Below are 21,077 nucleotides of genomic sequence, written 5' to 3' on the forward strand. Positions count from 1 at the left end.
CTGAAAATAGAGTTTTGAAATAAATAATAACTAATGCAAAAAGAAAAAAAAAACATGCAATATTTGCACCATCCAATTTAAAATGAGGGTAAAGTAGATGTTACTGCTTATATTACTCAGCAGTGATTCAAGGCATATTTCTTGCTGATTTTAAGAAATAAGGGAATCGGCTCCACATTTTAATTATATGAATATTCACATTTTTTTCCTACTAGAATCAAACAAGCTCTCATTGTCATTTTTTGTATTGACTTACAGAATGACTGTTTCTCACTTCAGTATTGGCATTTATCACCAAGAGTGGATGCTGCCTTGTACCTCAAGTGGTTGGGATAGGCTCTGTGATTCTGAACTACTGAGTTAGAGTAAGAGGTTCAGAAAATGGATGGTTGTATTGGATTTTACATGCACACGCCTATAATTTGTATTACAATATTTAAGCTTTGAAAAATGAACAAAACAAATCATTGAATATTCCTGTATTGTGTACTGGGTGATATAAAAGATTTTGTAAAATCGTGGTTTATTCACTCAAGTAGATGTGGCACTAACTGCACCAGAATGGAGGCTATGGAAGTGGGCCTTTCAGTTTCTGTGAGTGAACCTGGTTGGTGACTGTTATACAAGGAAAGCCATTAGCCTTATCTGCTCTTATTGAGTTCTATTCATTATTTGCCTTGCTATTCTGAGTATACACCTCATTTGTCTTGATGCTTGTCCACTACACTTTCTTTATTTTACCAGTTGATTTTTCAGAATATTAACTTTACCAGCAATGTGCAGGGTAAAATCAAGGCAACTCTGCCACCGTCACTTACAAACAGTGCATGCACTTAGGATAATAAAACAGTACTCTTTTCAATGACCGACTCCCATCTTCTAGTGCTTACAAATTTAAAGAGATCAATACTGCCTACAGAAGTGAATGTGTGCATATTCACATACTCAAAGAACTGTGTGTTTCACTAATAAACTCAAATTTGTAAATCAGATAACAGCGAGACCATTTAAACCTCTGTGATCATTGAAATGTTTGCCCGGCAGTCATTATCATGAGAACTTTGAAAAACTGCATATGGAGTAGCACTGAGTCAGTGACTGGAGCACAACCACGTTGTTTGGCAGGAATGTCTGATATCTGTACACGCCAGTTACTTTCGATCTGATAAAATCATCAGGGATTTGTGTTGGCCGCCCTTTTCAGTCGTTGCTGCGCCAGACGTGAAGGCAACCAAAATGAAGGAAGTTCCACACTTATGCATCATTCCCTTGTGCTCCACCCAAGTCTGTCTCGGGCAGTTTGCACAGCCTTATTTAGACAGCTTTGTGCAGCTAACAGTCAAGGTTTCACACAAAATCACTCCACGGCTTTTAAGGTAAATGTTTAAAAAAATTCAAGTTTCTGGTATTTTGCAGACAGGATCTTTCTGCTATTTACTTTATACTACACTTTTTAGGATATAAAATAAACAGTGTAGAACTGAAATGAGCTTTTTCAGTTCCACATGGTCATCCTCCCTTTTATTGTAAGTTTCTTCAAGGGATTTAAATACAGAAAGCAGACAATCCAAATATATGCCTGAAAGAGTATTGTTTGGGTAACAAAACTAAATATGTGAACTCATTTGTCCAATCTGTTATATTTAACAGCACAACTGAATATTATGTCACTTCCTTTGTAACTTTAACTCTCTGGACATTTGCCTTTTTACTCTTCAGTTCTTCTGGTTGTGTAGCATCCAAATCCTTAAGGAAAGCGAGCCAACTCTTCACACACCAACTTTCCTATGTTTCTGACCCAAATGTATGTGTTCAATCTTTTAAATTATCTCTTTATGGACAGTTTTCCTTTTAGTAATTTTCATTATTATATTTGAACTTTTCCATGCAAAGGCACAGAATGAAGCAGAGCAGAGAATAAATTAAAAAATATCTACGCAGAGTCTGTACATCCTGCCCATGTCTATATGAAGTTTTTTCTCCAGATACTCTGGGCTTCCACATCCAAGAGACGTTCGTATTTTGCTGAATGGCGATTGTTCACTGGCACTCCATGAGTGTGGGTGTGTATGAGTGCAAAAGTGAGCCCTGCAATGGAGTGTCTCCCCATTCACGATTGGTTCCTGCCTTGCACCTATTGCTGCCAGAGTAGGCTTCAGCATACTCATAACCTCTAATGTGTTTAAACAGGTCTCAAGTATTAATCCATCCATTCTCTTAACATACTTTTCCATTATGAGAGCATGAGACAACTCTAAAGTTATCTTGGTTTCCTCAGGTGTGAAAAATAAACACCATGCTTGGATGAAATGCCAGTATTATAAACAGGCTTGTCCATACACCCACACTTCACTCACTCACGGTCATCTCAGTTAGCCACAAATGGACATGTGTGTGAAGTGGAATGAAACAGAACTACACAATGAAGACCTACACAGCCCTGGAACTGTGAGTCAGTACTAACGTATCATAGCAAATAATAAGACTAAGAATGTAATACAGGATTAGGGAAAAAAATAAACAGCATTTTAATATTCATCCATGCCTCACTGACGGTCAAGCAGAAAGCAATATCCTTAACAAGTCAGAAGTCAGAGTCAAATTAGATATGCAGACTACCTGAATAAGAAGACCTACACTGACACAAAAACAGTACTCACACTTTACTGACACACTGAATGGAACTGAAGTCTGTAGAACTAGGAGACAGATGACTTATCTCCTTGAGTTACCTGTGGACATTCCCGCACTATGCAGAATCATATCTATACTCTCATTGTCTAGAGAGGCACTTTTTGTTCATTTTATTTCTTATATGTTACGCACACCCTACTCTATGTAACATATATAAAGCAAATACTTATGGCATTGCAGTCTGCATATACATCCTAATTAAGTTGTGTTACTTTTAAATGATATAAAAATAAGCACAAAAACTATTCGCACTCAGACAATCCTTAAATTAAAACCACTTGGACAACCCTATACGTTGTATTATTACAGTTTAAATATTTTAATATTACTGCACAGTTACGGCTCATCATATTACTTCCCAGTTTTAGCTAAAAACTGGTCCTGCTTGAAAAAGTAAGCAATATGTAATTTACATACTGCCCACATGGGGGTGCTAATGGTTTAATGCATGAAACACTTGCGTAAACAATGTCTTCTTTGCAATAAATATTAGGACATTTTTATAGATGTAATATAACCATTACATTTCTGTTTTCTGATATTTTTATCTTCATCATTTTGCTTTATTTTTATATTATCTGTTCTTTCATTTAGAAACTAGTTTTACTTGTTGTGCTCTGGCAGCATTACCATTTAAATTTAATTACAATTCTGTAATTAAAGCAATGGCATGAAAGGGCAGTGGTTAGTTCCGCTGCTTCAGAGCTCCAGGCACTGGGTTTGATTCCCAGCCAGGTCAACGTCTTCCTAGAGTTTGCACATTTGCGCCATGCTTCCATTAGCTTTGTTCTGTTTCCTCCCACAACTCAAAAGCATGCATGTTAGGCTAAATAAGGACACTAAACTGATCTAGTATGAGTGAGTGGGGATAATACATGTGCACAACTATGTTATGCAATAGACTGATATGTCATCCCTTGACATCAAAGTCTCCTTGAATGAAGAATGGAAAAAATAGGTGTCAACTGTCAGTACACAGAATGATACTTCTGAAATAAAAGGCAGCCATCTAAAACAATTATAAAGTTTACATATATTTGCAACTCCCACAGCTTTTGCCTTTAAATTAAATCACAAAAACTAAAAGATGAAAGACATCTTAAGTTAATTCAGATTCTTTATTCCTCAAGTAATTCCTTTTGTGACCTACTTAGTTTTGTAAAACTCTTTTGCCTCTGGGGATGTCTGAAGCAACAATGATTAGCAAAGATGGGTCTCTTCAAGAAATGTGTATAATTAACAGATGACGGCATTGCTTAGAGCTTTGTCATTGTGTGTTGTACGTGACCATGTACGGCTGAAGGACTGGACAAGAACCCACAAGGATATGGGATGTGCATTTGCTGTTGACATAGTGTGACCTTAAGCAAGGCACCCATCTGGGATGAACAAGATAAAATGCATTCATTCAGAATATGCAACCACTTTGTGTTAAACTGTGTGGGACGATATCTGTCATGTGTTATAATATTTGACAACCTGCAGAATATGGCTGAATAAGTATAAATCACAGATATTGTCAAAGACACCATGATCAAAGGAAGATGAGTGGTTATTTGGAGGGCCCTGAAAACAACTTTCATGGTAATAATAATAATAATACTAAATAGAGAAAGACAATACACCCATGTTCTCAATTCACTCTTTTCAGTGCAGGATCAAAGTTGGAGTCTATATGGCAAGAACAAATTCTAAATATCATCATATGAGGGACCATCAGTCCCTCATAATACACTCACATACATATACCTATCAATAGTGACTCAGCAACAGGACTTCTTGGGACTGTGAGAAGAAACTCATGTGGGCAAAAGCAGAATATGAAAACTGTGCAATTTACACAGCGGCACCTTTAATCACCTTATAACTGTCTTTATACCAGCATTAGCAGGCCAGCTTTGAAGAGGCATCTTATACAAGTTTGATGATCATTTCCATGAAAAAACATTTTTGGCAGGGAAATCCTCATCTTTTTTCAGGACTCTGCATGGGACAGGCTGTTTTGGCCAGTAGTTCTAGCCTATCCCTTGACAAATGTTCTGGTCCACTTAAGCTATTGTGTGCAGCACTCGACTTCTCTGACACAGAAAGCAGTAATTATTTCCAGCTGTTATTCTAGCCTTTAGTCTTCCCGTTCCAGTTTTTCACTTGTATTTCAGATGAGCCAAAAAGTACAACTTAATGTATTCAACAGTTACATTACATCTAAAAATGTTTTTTTAAAACAAATATCAGAGCATAAACTGTTTTGTAAAACGTTTTGAAAAGAAACTTTCAATTTCCTAAATGCACTCAAGTCAATTCTGGCAAAGCAAGTAGCTGGATGTACAAAACTGTGTCTCTGTAGCACCATTTTGGATGAAAATCATATCTTATTATCCTAGCTTTATTTCTGTTTGTTTCCTGGATGGCAGTATTTTTATAAGCACAACCACATTTCTAAAGTGTTCCATCTTTTGTGATGTGTAGTCTCATAGGGAAGATGGTAGACTAAATCCCACAGTACCACTGTCTGCAGTTCACTTAAAACACTGTACAAATCAAAATATACATTATAAGATATGATTTGGGATTTTTAATTTATAAAAGGGTAAAGGTAAACTAAACATTCTGGACATGTTCTATAACATAAAATGCTTAAACCTACTTAATCTAATTGAAGGTCTTGGGTTGGGAGAGACTATCATGACAGCACTTCAAACACAGCAGGAAAAGCCAGAGGCAGGAACCTTATCCCTATCCCCACCATAGGGCCGACTCACACAAACTCATACTTACATTCATACATGTGTTTGAGAATGTTACAGGAAAACTAAAGTCGAGTAAACCCTGTGAGGAGAAAGACCATTCACAGGAATCGAACCAAGAAGCAATGAGATAGAAATACATAAATTCAAGATAGTTTTTCAAAAGAGTAGGCAAATTTGTTCATTTAGACCTCATAGACAAAAAAACAAAAAGAGCCATTAAACTTAGGAATGCCAATGAATACTATACAGTATATGCCAACATACTTTACGGGTTATACATATTTTCAGGGTATTCTCAGTTTTGCAGTCAGTTGTGGAGTGGATTGTGGCCATTCAAATTTAATTTGTAGCAGGGGGCTTTGCCCCCTGCTCGCTTTGCTCACCAATCCCCCCCCCATCCTGCACTACATGACTGCCACTTCGTGTCTCTGCTGCTTGCATATGTGGATTTCACTTTCACCAAACAACAAATCTTTTAATTCTTACAGACACGCCTCTTCATTGGGAAGAAACACTACTTTTCCCTGATGGCAACACAAATTAGATAATCTGCAAGTCTCCGACTTAAAGTTTAAATATGAACAATATATTCGATCTCTTTTCACTGTTCCATTATTTCACCAAGTAGTAATTTCCGTTTGTTTGCACTAATGCGGTCTTTATTATCATTTTTTTGCACTTTCATTATCTCTAACCTGCTCTGCATGTGTATTGCGCCAACGTTTTTGAATTCTTTACGCTGTTCTACTTTGTCATCTACTCTTTGTCTTTTATTTCTGGCCCCGGGCGTGGTTAAATCTCTTGGCACAAAGTCTTGTCTCGTAGGACATGAAAGTATCTCTCTGAAAAAGTCACATCTCGTCCCAGGCTAAAAAGTCTTGTCTCGTCCCAGGATTTTTTTATTATAATAGACAATTTCTTACACTTTTTTTTGTTACAAAATATAAAATTGCCCAGAGACCCTTACCCTGTGAGCCTGGCCTATTTTAAAACATGCACATGCATATATCAATATCCTAACTCTTCATATTACATTTGTGCATCACAGGGTGTTTAAGCCAGCTCTAGCATTGACTGCAAGGAGGAAAAGGAAATGTCAGTTCATCACAGGGCACACAAAACCCCATCCTCAACAAGGGACAATTTAGAGTTCCCAATAAACCTAACATACTTCTTAAAGATGTGGTTCAGAAAGCCAAAATACCCACATTGACATAATCTGAATGTGCAAGTTCCACACAAATGACTATTAGATCAGTATTCAAACCCAAAACCTCTTGAACATTAAGGTAACATCGCTAACCATTCTAAAATCATGTTCTGACAATTTTACAAGTAATTTAAAAGGAAGTTCTCTCGCTTGACATTAAATTGTTCTGTTTCATTCTATGAATGAATTAGCTAAACGGATTATGATAAAATGTTATCCTTAAGAAATGTGATGGTTAAAAATGCTAAGCAAGTCGCACTGCTACATAAAAGTACAGAAAACCACAAAATAACTTTATGCTAATTTCTTGTTATGCTGTGAACCACAGAAAAACAGCTTAAGCCAGTTTTATCTCCACTACATTTTTGTTTCAAAGACTCCAGTAAGCACCTTTGAAATGTCACGACTTGCTTGATTCCTACTCTGTATGTGAAGTGTCTTGATTGAAGCCATGGCGGCATTATGTTCACTGATTAGTTGTAGCTCTTCCGAGACTTTAAAAATAATATTCTAGGTGCAGTTTTTTAAACATGTTGACATTTTAGATTGTTTTTTTTTTTGTAAAATAATTGTTTTTGTGCAAATTGGATTATACAAGACTTCAGAAAGCACACAAGAACTTAATGCAGTTTGGGCAGAAGACTGAAGACTTTGAAGAAAATAGATACACAAATCTAATTTTAAAGCTGATTGATTGAAGGTGAATGACGGTCTAGTTTGGGAAGCCTGGAGGCAGAATGAGTATCAATAATGGGATGAGATAAACAAGATGCCACATTTATACCTCAGGTTCCCCTCAACCTGTCAAATTACACCTTCAATTTCAAATGACTACATTTCCTTGTGTGTCTGTGTTTTGTAGCTAGACATCTCCTGTTAACTGCACTCTCTCATGGTCAACTGTATAATTTAGAATAATGTTTTGAAATTAAACTCAGGCAAACCTTGGGAAGCACAGCTAGTATGTTTATAAAAGAAACTACCAAAAAGAATTTATTATTTTCCTTCATATCTTCCATGTGGGAAAGCACACTAGCTACACAAATATTCACAAATTCAATGAACAAGTAACTTCAATTTTAACATTCCTGTTTGTAACAGTAAAATATTTGGCTTGGGTTTCTGTTGTTATCAAAAAGGCAAGCACTCCTGTTTAACACTAAATGAAAATTAATGAGACAAAGTTAACTTTTTTTCATCACTTTCTAAAATGAAGCATGCATGCATTTCCTACAGTACTTATTCTTTTAAAACTTACTTCCATGAGAAAAAGAGTACCGATAGAATATTCTGATTGCTAAATGAAAGTACTTCCTGGCTCTGCTACTGTGTGGTCAGTTTGCAGTTTGCTCTGCTTTAATTCGTTTCATAATACAGTCATGCAGGATATGTTGATGATATGCAATTATCCGTTCCGCCACTATTTATTGTATTTTTTGGAGATTACAGTCAGGATAAGAGCTTTTTTATTTTTATTAACTTTACCAAAAATAAAATCAAGCATTATAAAGTTCTGGGAATCTTCACATAAACCTGGTGAGGGGGGGGTTCTTGATGTGAAATGTCCTTAGGCTGCTTGCTTTGAGAAGCATTAGGGTCAGAGAATAATTAACAGTTGCAGGAGAAAGCACTATAGCTCCAGGACAGAAGAAAGGGGATGTGTCTGTGGAGGAAAAATAAAGCCTAAGCACTTTCTGGAAAGAGAACCAGGGGTAAGTTATGCATGTGAGACCCAAGAGGGATGTGGGTATTCCTTTTATGGGTTTTATTTATGCAAGCTGAAGTTTAAGTCATTAAAAAGCACACAGAACATTTCACTCTTTTAAAGACATTCATTTATTAGCAAGTATTCTTGACTGCTTTTTTTTTTCTTCTAGTGTTTGTCTTTAACTTTCACTTATGATTTTTGCCTTGTTCATTATACTAGCCTCAACATGGAACTAGAAATCAATGGCCCAGTGTGTTTTTTTTCGCCTTCAAAAATCAATGTTATCACTGTTAGCAGTGGTACTTCATTTTCTACTTCTGCCTCACTGTCTTTGCTCCTGCCCACACACTGTCCCGATCTGGTGACAATACTCTATTGTTCTTGTTGGCTAGCCTCCTTGTTTGAAAATATCACTTTACTTGTTTATGTGAAGTTATTTGCAGTTGGGAAAGTTTTATATAAAATAAGTAGAAAGTGATAAAAATTAGTGAACTCCACTTAAGTAATAAGTAACAAAATGTTATACATGTTTATCTTTTAATAGTACTGGTACATGTGTGCAATATATTTATTTGCATAGGGCAACATATACTAGGCCAGTTTATAGTAACCTTTACATACACAGCATCACTGGAGTGGACAAGAAAATGCCATGGTATAAAGGTAAAGGTGCAAACTCCTCTCAGGCAAAAATTGGACTGGGAGGCAAACCCAGGGAGCCACTCCGTCGTGAATATTAAAAAAAAAAACAAAAAAAACAAAAAAAAAACCCCACTTTTAAATTAAATAAAGTATACTTCTTTGTTTACAAAATCCTTCCATTTCTAAAACCCACTTAACTCAGTTTGAGGGTTGCAGGTAGCCACTGTCTGTCCTTGCATCACTGGGCATATAATAAGAACCAATGGGCACCAGTCCATTGCAAGGCAGTATTAATAACATACATTCTATAACAACTAATGAAAGAAATATTTTTATGAATATATACTGTAATAAACATGCAGAAGCAATATACTGTTATTTTAGAATGATACACATATTATATTAACCATGGTAGGCTGTTATAATTACAGTATATGGGACGCTTTAGCCCAGGTAACCACTGATCATGAATAAGTACAGGAGAATATAATGTGGGACTTTGAACTTTTGTAAAGAACCAATAAAAATATTAGCACAAGAGACAATCTTTTGCAACTTCTTTACCTACACCTACAGGACAAGGTCATATCTGTATAACTAAATTGATTCTATATATAACGGCCTAACCTATTGTTTTGATTCCAAATGTTTATTCATTTGTTCATCAGCTTTCACAGGTTTAAAAAAAAAAAAGCCTTACAAGGTTATCGTCAGTCCCAGCAGCCTCCTGTCTTAATCTCACTGATGTGAAATACCTACATTTAAAACTGAAGACATCTCTGCTTCCTTGCTTATTTCTATTCAGCCAGACATTTTTTTCACCCCTGCAGCTCTCTGACTCTCCTAGACCCCATGGAGGGATTCACATCAGGGGTTATCCATTCTTTCAACAGCTTCAGCTCAAAGATATGCACACGCTGAAGTAGATAAAAGGTAACGTATGGTTTAAATTGGCAAGAACCCAAACACAATGTTTAGAATAATAAGTGTGTGATCCTCAGCAGGAGAAAAAGAGTTTATGCTTACTAGAAATAACTGATGAAAAGTAATTGTTGCTAAAAGTGAATTTGAAACACTCAGTTTTTAATGTTTGCCTCACCATTATTGCATTTTTCAGGGAGATGGGAATCCATTATAACCACAACTAAATCTGTAGATCTGTTACTTTTACAGTCAAAGTACACCCCACAAGTCAAAATAAAAGCATTTGGTTAATCATCTGTCTAGTAAACCACGGGGAATGGGATTATGGTAAGAGTCTGGAGCCACCCATTAAGCATAAGCAAAGTAAGAGGCCATGTAAGCAGAATTCTCAGGCCAGAGGAAAGAAAGAATTAAGTTTGGAGAGTCATCACATGACAGAAATTCTGAACAAAACCCATGTTCAACAAGCAATTTGTACATTTATATTATTATTGGGTAAGTATTCAGCAAATATTCATCTTCCCATCCATTTCCCAAACCTTCTTAATCCAGCTCAGGCTCGAAGGAGCTAACACTAAACAAAGTCCTAGTACTTGGACAAATTTGCTTTAATTAATTATTTTTCAGGATATAGTAAAACTATTTTTATAACCAGCTTTTACTACAGGAAATTCAGTAGTGTTTTGTCTAGTCTTGAAATTATAACACACCATGAAAAGGTAATATTTATTCATTATCTATATTACCTCTTTCTATTTTAAATATGGAAGACAGCAATGCTATAGAAATAATCTGTGGTGCTAAATGAGTTTTTTTTTATTATTGTTCAGTTGCAGATGTTGCTGCTTATTATCAGGCAGGCTTCATTGCTTCAGGGTTGTGGGGGAAGTGGGACAACAGTTTAAAACAAGTTAAACATAAAATCCCAGCGTGGCATTTTACTGACATTGATCAATGGGACAGCCAGGGTTTCTACCAGAAGCATCACTCAAATACATTCACATTGAAGAATCTCAGCCCACGATCAGACTGCTATGTAGCTTACAAGAGGCTACATTAATTTTGGTGAGATTGTCACAAACAATCAACTGTCTATGTATTCTCTGAATCAGTTTACTTCATTTGTGATAAATATTTTCTTGGGTTAAAGATAATCAGCAATGGTTTACTCTTAATAACCAAAAAGGCGCACCAAATTTATCATATGTTACTTCATTTCTTAACCTTATCATTTTTAGATTATCGTTTACCATTGATCATCTTTTCAGATAGTTCTCAATTATTGAATCAGTACATACAATTATTAATTCAATAATAAGGAATACTGACCAAAAAATAATAACCCCAAACAAATTAGCCTACCATAGCTTTTCCATCAGTCCATCGGAAGTCATGTTCAAACATTTTATCATTCAGTCCTATCCATTGGTAGTCGTGGCCCAAACCTAAACATTAAAGGTTAAAAGTTAAACACACCATACAAGTTTGATAGCCTCTTCCATATTAGGTACTAACTGAAAAGGATAATAATAAACCAAAGGAATGCATAAAATTATTTCCTGTTCTCATGCCTAAATTACTAAGCATCATAGTGAGTCCAAATTTACTTTTGTTATTCGGAAAAGACATATTTTGAGAATGAGTTCTTTTGTGTTACAGTAATATTTACCCAGGAATATGTCTCATTCAGCTGACTGCATAACAGCCAATCTTTTTTATGCTAAATGAGAGAATTGAGACATGATACTAGTATACATTATTAATAATCACGTTAACCTTGGTTTATGGGGTATTTCTTTAATTTATCTGGGTAACATTCTATGTAGTCTGAAAGTAAAAAAAGTGCAATTAATTTCTTCACCATTGATCTTTCATAGCTCAGTGCTGCCCCCTTTGACATACACTGTGAATATTATTATAGCTAATATAAAAATTTGTTACTATATAATATTACCTATTCATATCTGTTTTTATCCCATACTAAATTGAGATTCCAATTTTCAGACAACTTAAATAAACAACCTGACTGCATTTCTTCGGACTATGGGTTGTAAGCTAAAAGGACACAACTAGAACAAAAAAGTATATCTGAATGTAATCTATCATAAAGATGGGATGAGTCAAAAATTACAAGGCTGCAAGGCAATGTGTCTCAGTAAATGACAGATAGCAATCTAACAATCCAGAGACAATTTCAGATTAGCATCAATGAGGTGACTTGAAAGTGGCATGAGCAATAGATGAATAAATAAAATTTTCCATGTTACTTACAGTATGTTACAGAACTGTGATATATACTGTAGTTAATGAATCACAAATAAAGTTCTACACAGAGGTACCTCTGAGGACATTATTTGAATATTATTTGGTGTAGTGGTTAAGGCTTTGGACCTCAAACCCTGGGGTTGTGAGATCATATACCACTACTGGCACTGTGTGACCGTGAGCAAGTCACTTGATCTGCTTGTGCTCCAATTGGAAAACCAAAAGAAGTGTAATTAATTTTATCATAAATGTTGTAAATTGCCTTGGATAAAGGCACCAGCCAAATAAGTGAATGTGAATAAACATAAAAAATTCAAATTACCTTAATCCTCTAAATATATTTTTACATTAAAGAGTGTATATAATCTCTGCTTACAGACTTGAAGAGAGTATATTTGCAATACGTCCAAAGACATTCATTAAAAACCTGCTGGGGTGACAGGCCTATACATTTTAGTAAACACGCACATGTCTTTAGTGACTACATGTAAACCGTGCTTTCAAAACTGCAAATAACCAGATTGTTAAAAAAGAAAAAAGTCTTTCATTCAGAGTTCGAAGATGTTTATATTGGTTGTTCTATGCAAATATACAAGCAAAACAAAAGGGCAATTGTGCTTATGCTGGTAGTGACCAACATACTGTTTGCTTTTTTTGCTTCTTCCTTTGAAGGAGAAACATTGTTAATGTGAGAGGTTTAACCTTTGTTAACCTTTGGACTCTTCATTCCAAAAATCACAAATCCTATAAGGGCTCACTCACTTTCATCTTAACAGATTTAAACAATGGGACCACATATGTGTGGCAGTATACAAGCCCGTAATTCAGCTGGATTAGTGAAAGCAAGTAACAGCATTGGAAATAGAGTACCTTTTAAGTGCATTTTCAATTCTAAAGCAGAATCAAAGCTTTAGATAAAGTACGTACTCCAAGGCTTCTTTAGCAGTCCATAACATGAAAAATTCTTTGTTCTCAAATGAATAGCACTTACGATTAACAAAAAGTTGCTCTTCGTGAGAGACGATGCTGGTCAGGTGAGCTCCCTGCAATCGGCACTCTCTTTCGGCGGCGTCCCATGTTCGGCGATGAGCAAAGTATTTGTAACAGTGCCCTTGGAATTTGTGCCATCCATAGTCACAGGTTTCTGTATCTGTTAGACAAGACAATATTTAATGCACTCTCTACAGTAGTGCCAAATTCCTAGATGGATCTTGTAAAGAAAAATTATATCAAACAGGTAATTAAACATAATTGTCATTATATGGCATTCCTGAAATTGAAATAACCAATAATTACTTTATCAGAGAAACTAAGAATGTAATGTGCTACTGGGCCTACAGTATACTTAATATATAGACTTACAGTGTTCATAAGGGCAAGTTGCCTATGTAATCATTTTGATTTGATATATTTTTTGTTCTGCTAATCGTTTCATGCCAGTAGAGCAAAACTCATAGTTTTATTCATTTGCACAAATCAACTATACAACTGCTGTTCCTAAGAAGGTTTTGTATAAATTAGGACCACAAAAATTTACATTTACCTCCATGAGGTGTTTTTGAGGACATCTAACCAAGTAACCAACTAAATGGATATATCAATGAGAAAATAATGTAAAAAGAAAAAAAGCATACACTTGCATTCTTGGTATTTAGACATTTTTATTCCAATCAAATTTTGCAAAACTTATAAGAAACAAATGTTTGCAAATTTTTCCAATTAAAACTGTAACGTGAGAATCATGACAGTAAATCACTATTATCACAGCTGACCCACAGAGAGCTTGAATCAACCCACTAAATCCCCCAGTGACTTAAAGAAGACAGATTTGGGATTTCTCAGTCAAAAGTCTCTGCAAACATCCCATTAAGTCTTATTGTTGAAGTGAACGAGACATGAGTCTAATATCTTAATGAACTCGGTTCCTGCCAGCTAATCATTTGCCTTCTCTAAAACAGGAGTGTTGATAACAGTAGACAGTGGCTATAAAGATACGGTTCAGCAAAACTCATTAGGAATTAATTCCCTATTCACCATTTCCATGCCTTGGTAGGCAGTGAAATTTTATTATTCACTGAGCCCACAGAAGATTGGCTTTTGACATTCCATCCACAGTCTTATATGGTTATAAAGTGAATGAGCTGTTGAAAGATGACCGGCATTGTAGGTGTTGGTTAAGATGTTAGTCACCTCTTTATCACAAATATTTTGAGCCAAGCTAAAATGGAATCACATGGAGACATGGTTTCTGGGTTACCTATTGTTTCAAATTAATTACAAACATTACTTTACAGAAAATGAATTATAACCACCCTGCACATATACTGTTCTTTTTTTATATGGAAAAATAATACCAAAATTTAGACTAGAAAGTTAAAAAACACCTTTTGTTCTGAAGTGATGTCACAAAATGTGGAAGAACTCTTAAATAATACAGAAAGTTATGTCTGCAACCTGTTCCACTAAATACTGTAGAATTCTATTTTTTTTGTTGTGTTGCTTCTCTTGCTGATTTTAAATTGTTTTGTTTAGTAAAATAACAAAGTTTCTGTTTGATGGCTTTTTAATTATTTTCATCAATGGTTTTATTGCTACCAAAGAAACACATGTGAATACAAAATTCCAGTGTACACACGGAAGGGCTACATATGGAAAATAAAGGTAAATGTGAAAATAAGAAAGGTCCTGTTTCTTGGTTTGCATTTTGAGAAAAAGGTTCCCATCATCCATGACAGCAAACTCACCTAGCACTGATGCCATTTGGCCACCACAGCAGAAAGGTAATATTGAAATGAAAATATCCACCTGTTATATGTTCACTTTCTACAAAGCTTTAATGCCAGCATTCCTCTGCATTCAATCAGCTCACTTTAACTCAAATTCATATTAAATCTTGCTGTGCTATTTTCCGATGAAATTTATAGTTAGTAAGACTGGGCACTGTTCTCTGAGCCAATTACACTCTATATTACATTTAAATTACACCATCACCCTTTTGGCCTCCAGGCTGTAATGATTAAATTAATCTGCCTTTGCCTTCACCTCTCATAAAGTTGATCCATGGGATATTTCTGGCACACTTAAATGGCAATCACATACAGAGACTTAGAACTCTTGCACAATAGGTTTAAGCCGCAAAAATAAAAAGACTACAAAACTAAAGGTAAGAAGTCAAAGATGCAGCCCTCAGTTCTGTTGTCCTGATTTGGGATGTGAAAGGAATTTGTCATTTCATGCTTCAGGGTACATTTAGGATCAAATTCAGACATTAATTAAATGTTCAACTACAATGGAAAAAGATATCAATCATCTTATTTCATTAGAAATAGCTAAGCTAAACACCATGTACTTGAGAAGCAGAAGAAAGAAAGCATGATACTGCAATATTTTCTAAAAGATACTGAACTGATAAAAAGCCATCCATAACAGATGTGATTTTTTTTGCTGACAAGAAGCTTATATTTCCAAAATAACTAAAGTAAAAAAAAAACATTTAGAATTTTAATTACATTTTACAACTGGAGTCATAGCAATGTTAATCTTATACTTTTGAAGCATTAAATTTAACAGAATGGATATTAAAGCTAAAGTTAATGTAGCATAGGGCTAGAATTGTAAAACTAGAAACCATGACGAGCTGTGCTTAGTCCAATGCTGAATATTAACAATGACACTACTCTAATTAAACAATTTCTACAGGAATGCATCTGAAAAACCAAATATGAAATATGGCTTCAAGAAGCTCATCACCTACTATCTATTGTGTTAATTATATTTAAGTGTGTTTTGACAATTTACAATCATCACGGATGTTACATTAAGGTTTGGGAATGTGAGAATTCAAAAAGGGTTAATGTGGGAGTGTGGGCAATGCAGGAAAAAAGAAGACAGGTTGTTGAAATACACATGGGGTCACAGATGTGGAAACAAAATATGCTTGCTTACCGCAAATGTGTGGCAGTGAAGGTTTTTTTCTGATTTAGTATTTTTCTTCTTTAAATATTGTAATAAATTAGCCATATGATATGATATGATCATCCACATTACATGCATTGAATAAATAAAAAGTACTTGGACTTTATTTAATACTACTGTTTGTATTATAGATAAGTGTTACTATGATATCTCTTAGTCACTGGCTCCCTACTGTCAAGTGAAGAAAAAATCACATTCAAAAATGGACATAAAAGTGTGAAAAAAACATATAGATTAACACTGAAAAAACTTACATTTTAAGTAACATAAAAGAATTTTTATCTGGAAATTGTTTTCAGAACACATTGTTGTGTTATATGTTCTTCATACCCAAGATAAAAATAAGCAGAATTTTATTTATACATCCATATTTCTATTATGGAATATGGAATTTGTACAGTTTTATGGCATAAACTATTAGCTAGTGAAATACCTTGTTTTTTAGTATTGAAAATATAGTTATTGAAATCTTAGTGACCCAAAATTAATACTTAATATATGGCAGATAATATAAATAAACCGTGGAGACTATGCAATGAAATAAAGAAGAGCTATGGATATTTGAAACAAGAGGCTCTTCTGTGAAAGCAGAGCTTCTTATATTAAATAATGTTCTACTCAAAGTATTTAGAGAGGAAACTAAACTATTTGAGCCCTAAAACTTGAATAATAATAATAATGATAGTAATAACTTACGCCACAAAAAGCACAACATTCTTAATGCAAAGGGTAGGGATTTTGCAAAGCTTGTTACCTTTGCACATTTCTTAAACACACTGTAGACAATCCCACTAAATTGGTTACAGATTTAGTTTGGAGTCCATTCAGCCAGGCAGATAAGCCCTTATGATCCTATTCTGAACTTTTCTCATGCTTCCATATTGTCTTTATGCTGGTAAATCACAAGTTTGTACTCCCTCTGTTTTCCCAGATCTCCAAACACTCCTATCCACTCTAATACCAGTTTACTTTTAAAGAAATATTTTATGGGGCATTAGTGCAGTTCTAAGCAATGCTTAGAGTTTTTGTCCACTATTGCATTATTTACTGCTGTTGTATAAAATTTTGAAATGATTTCTTATATTGTACATTTTATTATTAATTACATTTTTTCATTGTTTTACTTATAGCTGCAACAACAATTCTGTTGCCTGGTAGCTATAATTATATTATATAATTAATAATTATAATGGGTGGCACAGTGGGTAGTGCTGCTGCCTTGCAGTTAGGAGACCTGGGTTCGCTTCCCTGTGTGGAGTTTGCATGTTCTCCCCGTGTCTTTGTGGGTTTCCTCCAGGTGCTCCGGTTTCCTCCCACAGTCCAAAGATATGCAGGTTAGGTGCATTGGTGATCCTAAATTGTCCCTAATGTGTGCTTGGTGTGTGTGTGTGTATGTGTGTGCTCTGCCCGGGGTTTGTTTCCTGCCTTGCACCCTGTGTTGTCTGGGATTGGCTCCAGCAGATCCCCGTGACCCTGTAGTTAGGATATAGCGGGTTGGATAATGGATGGATAATTATAATAATTAATATACTTAATTATATAATTATATAAGTGAACTGAGTTCAATTTAGTTGATAGGTTATGTCCATCACACCACATATAAATGTACTTTTTTATAATATTTGCTTTAAGTCAATGTCGTTTTGGCAACACATTTGACATATGTGACCCACATTGCCTGTGCTGATTTCCTTGCTCTTTCAGTTGTGTGTATTGAGGTTGCTGAGTCACACACAAATTACTGTACCTCTGCCTCCCTTGGTGTAAGTTTCCTGTTTTATTGTGGTGCGCCAGCTGGAACCTCCATACCACACAGGAAGCTGAGACAATCTAATTAGGCTAGAAGGAGGAGGAGAAGGAGTGAAGACTATAAATGCAATAGTTGGAGAAAGGAGTGATTTGACATCTTCCACCAAAACAACTCTCAAGGAGAATGAATAATTGTAAACATTTGTGCACCACAATGCTTTAAGAAAGACAAAAAAAATTATTAAATTATGTTTGTCAACTGCAGATTATTTGCATTACTTTTGGGTGCCTTAAAAGAATCTGGGAGAGCAGATGATTTATTTATATAGTGATGGGTAGACTCTCATAGATTTGAAACAGCTTAATATATAGTCTGTGTACATATGGATAGAGGCTTTTAATGTGATGAAAAGGAAATCCATCCTCCCATCTGGGAATTTAGGGGATACACATGGGGTGTGGGGAAATCGGAGAGGCAAATATTACTGACATCTTTAGACAGGAAATCAGGAGAAGAGTCTGGGAAAAATGTTCACTGGTGGAAGAAAGAGGACTAGGCTACACAGTGGGAGACATGTATGTGAGGAGTGAGTACTTGCATATGGCACTCAACAAGGTAGCCAATATGCCAGGCTGTCAGCGGTTCATGTCTGTAACAAGATGACAGAAGGTTGCTTGATTTGTCTTAATGTTACATTAAAAAAAAACTCCTTTCAACACATTTCTACTACTTGATATTGACTTGGGTGTGGACACATGACAGTAAGGGTATTTCCCTAATAATTGATTAAAGGATTGTCATAACTGTAATGTAAATGTACATAAAGATGAATCCAAACCCTCTTATAATATGTTTATTCACTTCTGGGTCACTGGAGGTCAGCTCCTATCCTGGGTGTCCTAACTCTGGATAAGGCACCTGTTCATTGCAGGGCACACTTATGCTAACAACCACACCCTTTTATTACTGGGTCAGTTCAGAATTACCAATTAACATAACACACAAATCTTATTGGACACAGATTTAAATAAAGTTTACATTTAGTAGTAGAAGTATGTCAGAAAGAATTAGTATGATTAATTGATTCATTAGCATGCATATTTGGAAGCTCGAAGAAGAAAGAAAAGTAAAATATGCCAAGGAGTAAACAGGTAGAAAATTTTAAGAAATTCTTAAAATGAATAATGCTGATTTTATTAAAATAAATTTTATTTTATGCAGTTTTCCTCTTCATATTACATGAGCATACTCACTTCCTAGTCATCAAATAGTCTGATGGAGCTAGATCATTTAATTTTAAGATGTAAAAGAGTAAGGGCAATTTGATGTCAGATAGTTATTATTTTAAAAACATTCTGCATCAGTAACGATAAACCGTGCCACCTCACGGATCCCACGTCACGAATTCTTATTCAAATTGCATTTTAGCTGTCTTGTGAGTTGAGCTTGTATGTTTAGCTCAGTATATGAGCTTTCTCCTAGGTTTCCTTTTCCATTCTCTCTATGTAGAATATAGAATACAAGTCAGCATAGGAGCTGTTATTGTTTATAAATGAGCATGAAAAATATATTAGATTCTCAATGTAATTTGATTTAACATCATTTCATTAAATAATCATATTATAAAGAGCAAAACAATGATATGCTGAAATCAAAAATTCTTTTAAAGGTCATTCCACTCTCACATTTTCCAAACGCCACTTATTCCAATACAGGGCCAAGTTAGAATTGCCACTCAGCCTAGTCTGCCAGTCTTTAGAAAGTAGGAGCAAATGAAAAACTGCAAGCTCCACTCACACAATGACCTATTCAGGATTTGAACTCATATATATGTCTGAAGCCATAAGGCAGAATGGGTAACTACTGCCAATGCCATATTTCTAACAAAGTATTGGAATACTTTGACATAACAGAGCTAGAGAAAGTCCAGATTGAAGGTTTTGAACTTTTTCAGTTTAAGCAAACAGAGATTAAGAAATAATATGACTGAACTGTTTAAAATTTTGAAGGGAATTAGTACTGTGGATTCAAGCCACTACAGTAAATGTAGTTCAATAAGAAAACAGGAATACATATAGAATTTGGTTAATGGAAAAACTTTGAACAAATATTAGAATGTCTTTCTTAAAACATTTTTGCAAATTACTACCTAAACATGTAAGTGTATTAGAAATGTAATAATATCTGATGTGATCTAAATAGTGTGCAGTGTTGTATGTATTTAATGTACTTAATTTAATAAAACTTTAAAAATCAATAAAATTATTCAAAGGGAAAAAACTTACATTTCATAATTTGTAGTTAATGTGTGCCATTATTCATTATAATACTTCATAAAAGTAACTGGTGACACTTTAGGTACTGCAAAAATGCATCTACATCTCTTTTACTATCATGTAACAAAACCTTAACAAAGGCTTCCTTGTGTCTTCATCACACTTACAAAGCATCAGTGAAGTGTTTCTTCATCTCTGCAATGTGACCTACTGATAAAACCTCACTTTGGAGTGGTCTGAGGAAGCTTATCTGACATACATTTCTCTTTATTACATATTTAGTATAAGACCTGTGAATCCTTCATATTAGCAAGTAATTTAACATCATGTCAATATGCCACACTACACAGAGATGAACAACCTTTCCGCTGATCCTTTATAAGTGGTATGAAGACCAAAAGAAGCCTTTGTTAAGGTTTGGTTAAATAAGAATAAATGAGTAATTTTTTAAGTACCTAAACTAAAGTGTTACTAAATAATTGGATTAAGAATAAAACATCAAGATGCTTTTTTAGTTTAGTGCCATTTGAATTTTGAGATGACATCAAAAAAAGAAGTTGTCAACACCCTTCCTAACACTAGATTCCCAAGAGCAAACAACATTTGGTGTAAAGGATATGAACCCTCAGCTGGAAGCTGTTAGTATCCTGCAGCACCAACAGAGCCATTCACACATTTACCATCTCATTGTTTATATAAGGAAATCTCCATCTTCCAGCAAAACATTTCAGAAATGTAATAGTAAACGGAGATTGCCGATTACAGAATTTGTGATTATTATTATTATTATTATTATTTTTATTATTATAAACACATACTGCATCTACTGCTTTTTTCATAAACACATGTTATGTCAACCTAAAAGGCCATGGAATTTGGTCCT

At 34.9% G+C, this 21,077-nt stretch overlaps 1 protein-coding gene across 1 annotated transcript in view; it reads right to left on the minus strand.

The window, feature by feature from the left end:
- vcana (versican a) overlaps positions 1 to 21,077 on the minus strand; it is a 112,126-nt gene that overhangs the window by 8,459 nt on the left and 82,590 nt on the right. The window contains exons 9-10 of the mRNA XM_028805959.2: positions 13,185 to 13,343; positions 11,291 to 11,373 (exon numbers count right to left, since the gene is read on the minus strand). Of these exons, the coding sequence (XP_028661792.2) occupies positions 11,291 to 11,373; positions 13,185 to 13,343 (242 nt within the window). The remainder of the gene's footprint in view (positions 1 to 11,290; positions 11,374 to 13,184; positions 13,344 to 21,077) is intronic.

Source organism: Erpetoichthys calabaricus, chromosome 7 (assembly GCF_900747795.2).
Source record: "Erpetoichthys calabaricus chromosome 7, fErpCal1.3, whole genome shotgun sequence".
In the NCBI taxonomy this organism is placed as follows: Eukaryota; Metazoa; Chordata; class Cladistia; order Polypteriformes; family Polypteridae; genus Erpetoichthys; species Erpetoichthys calabaricus.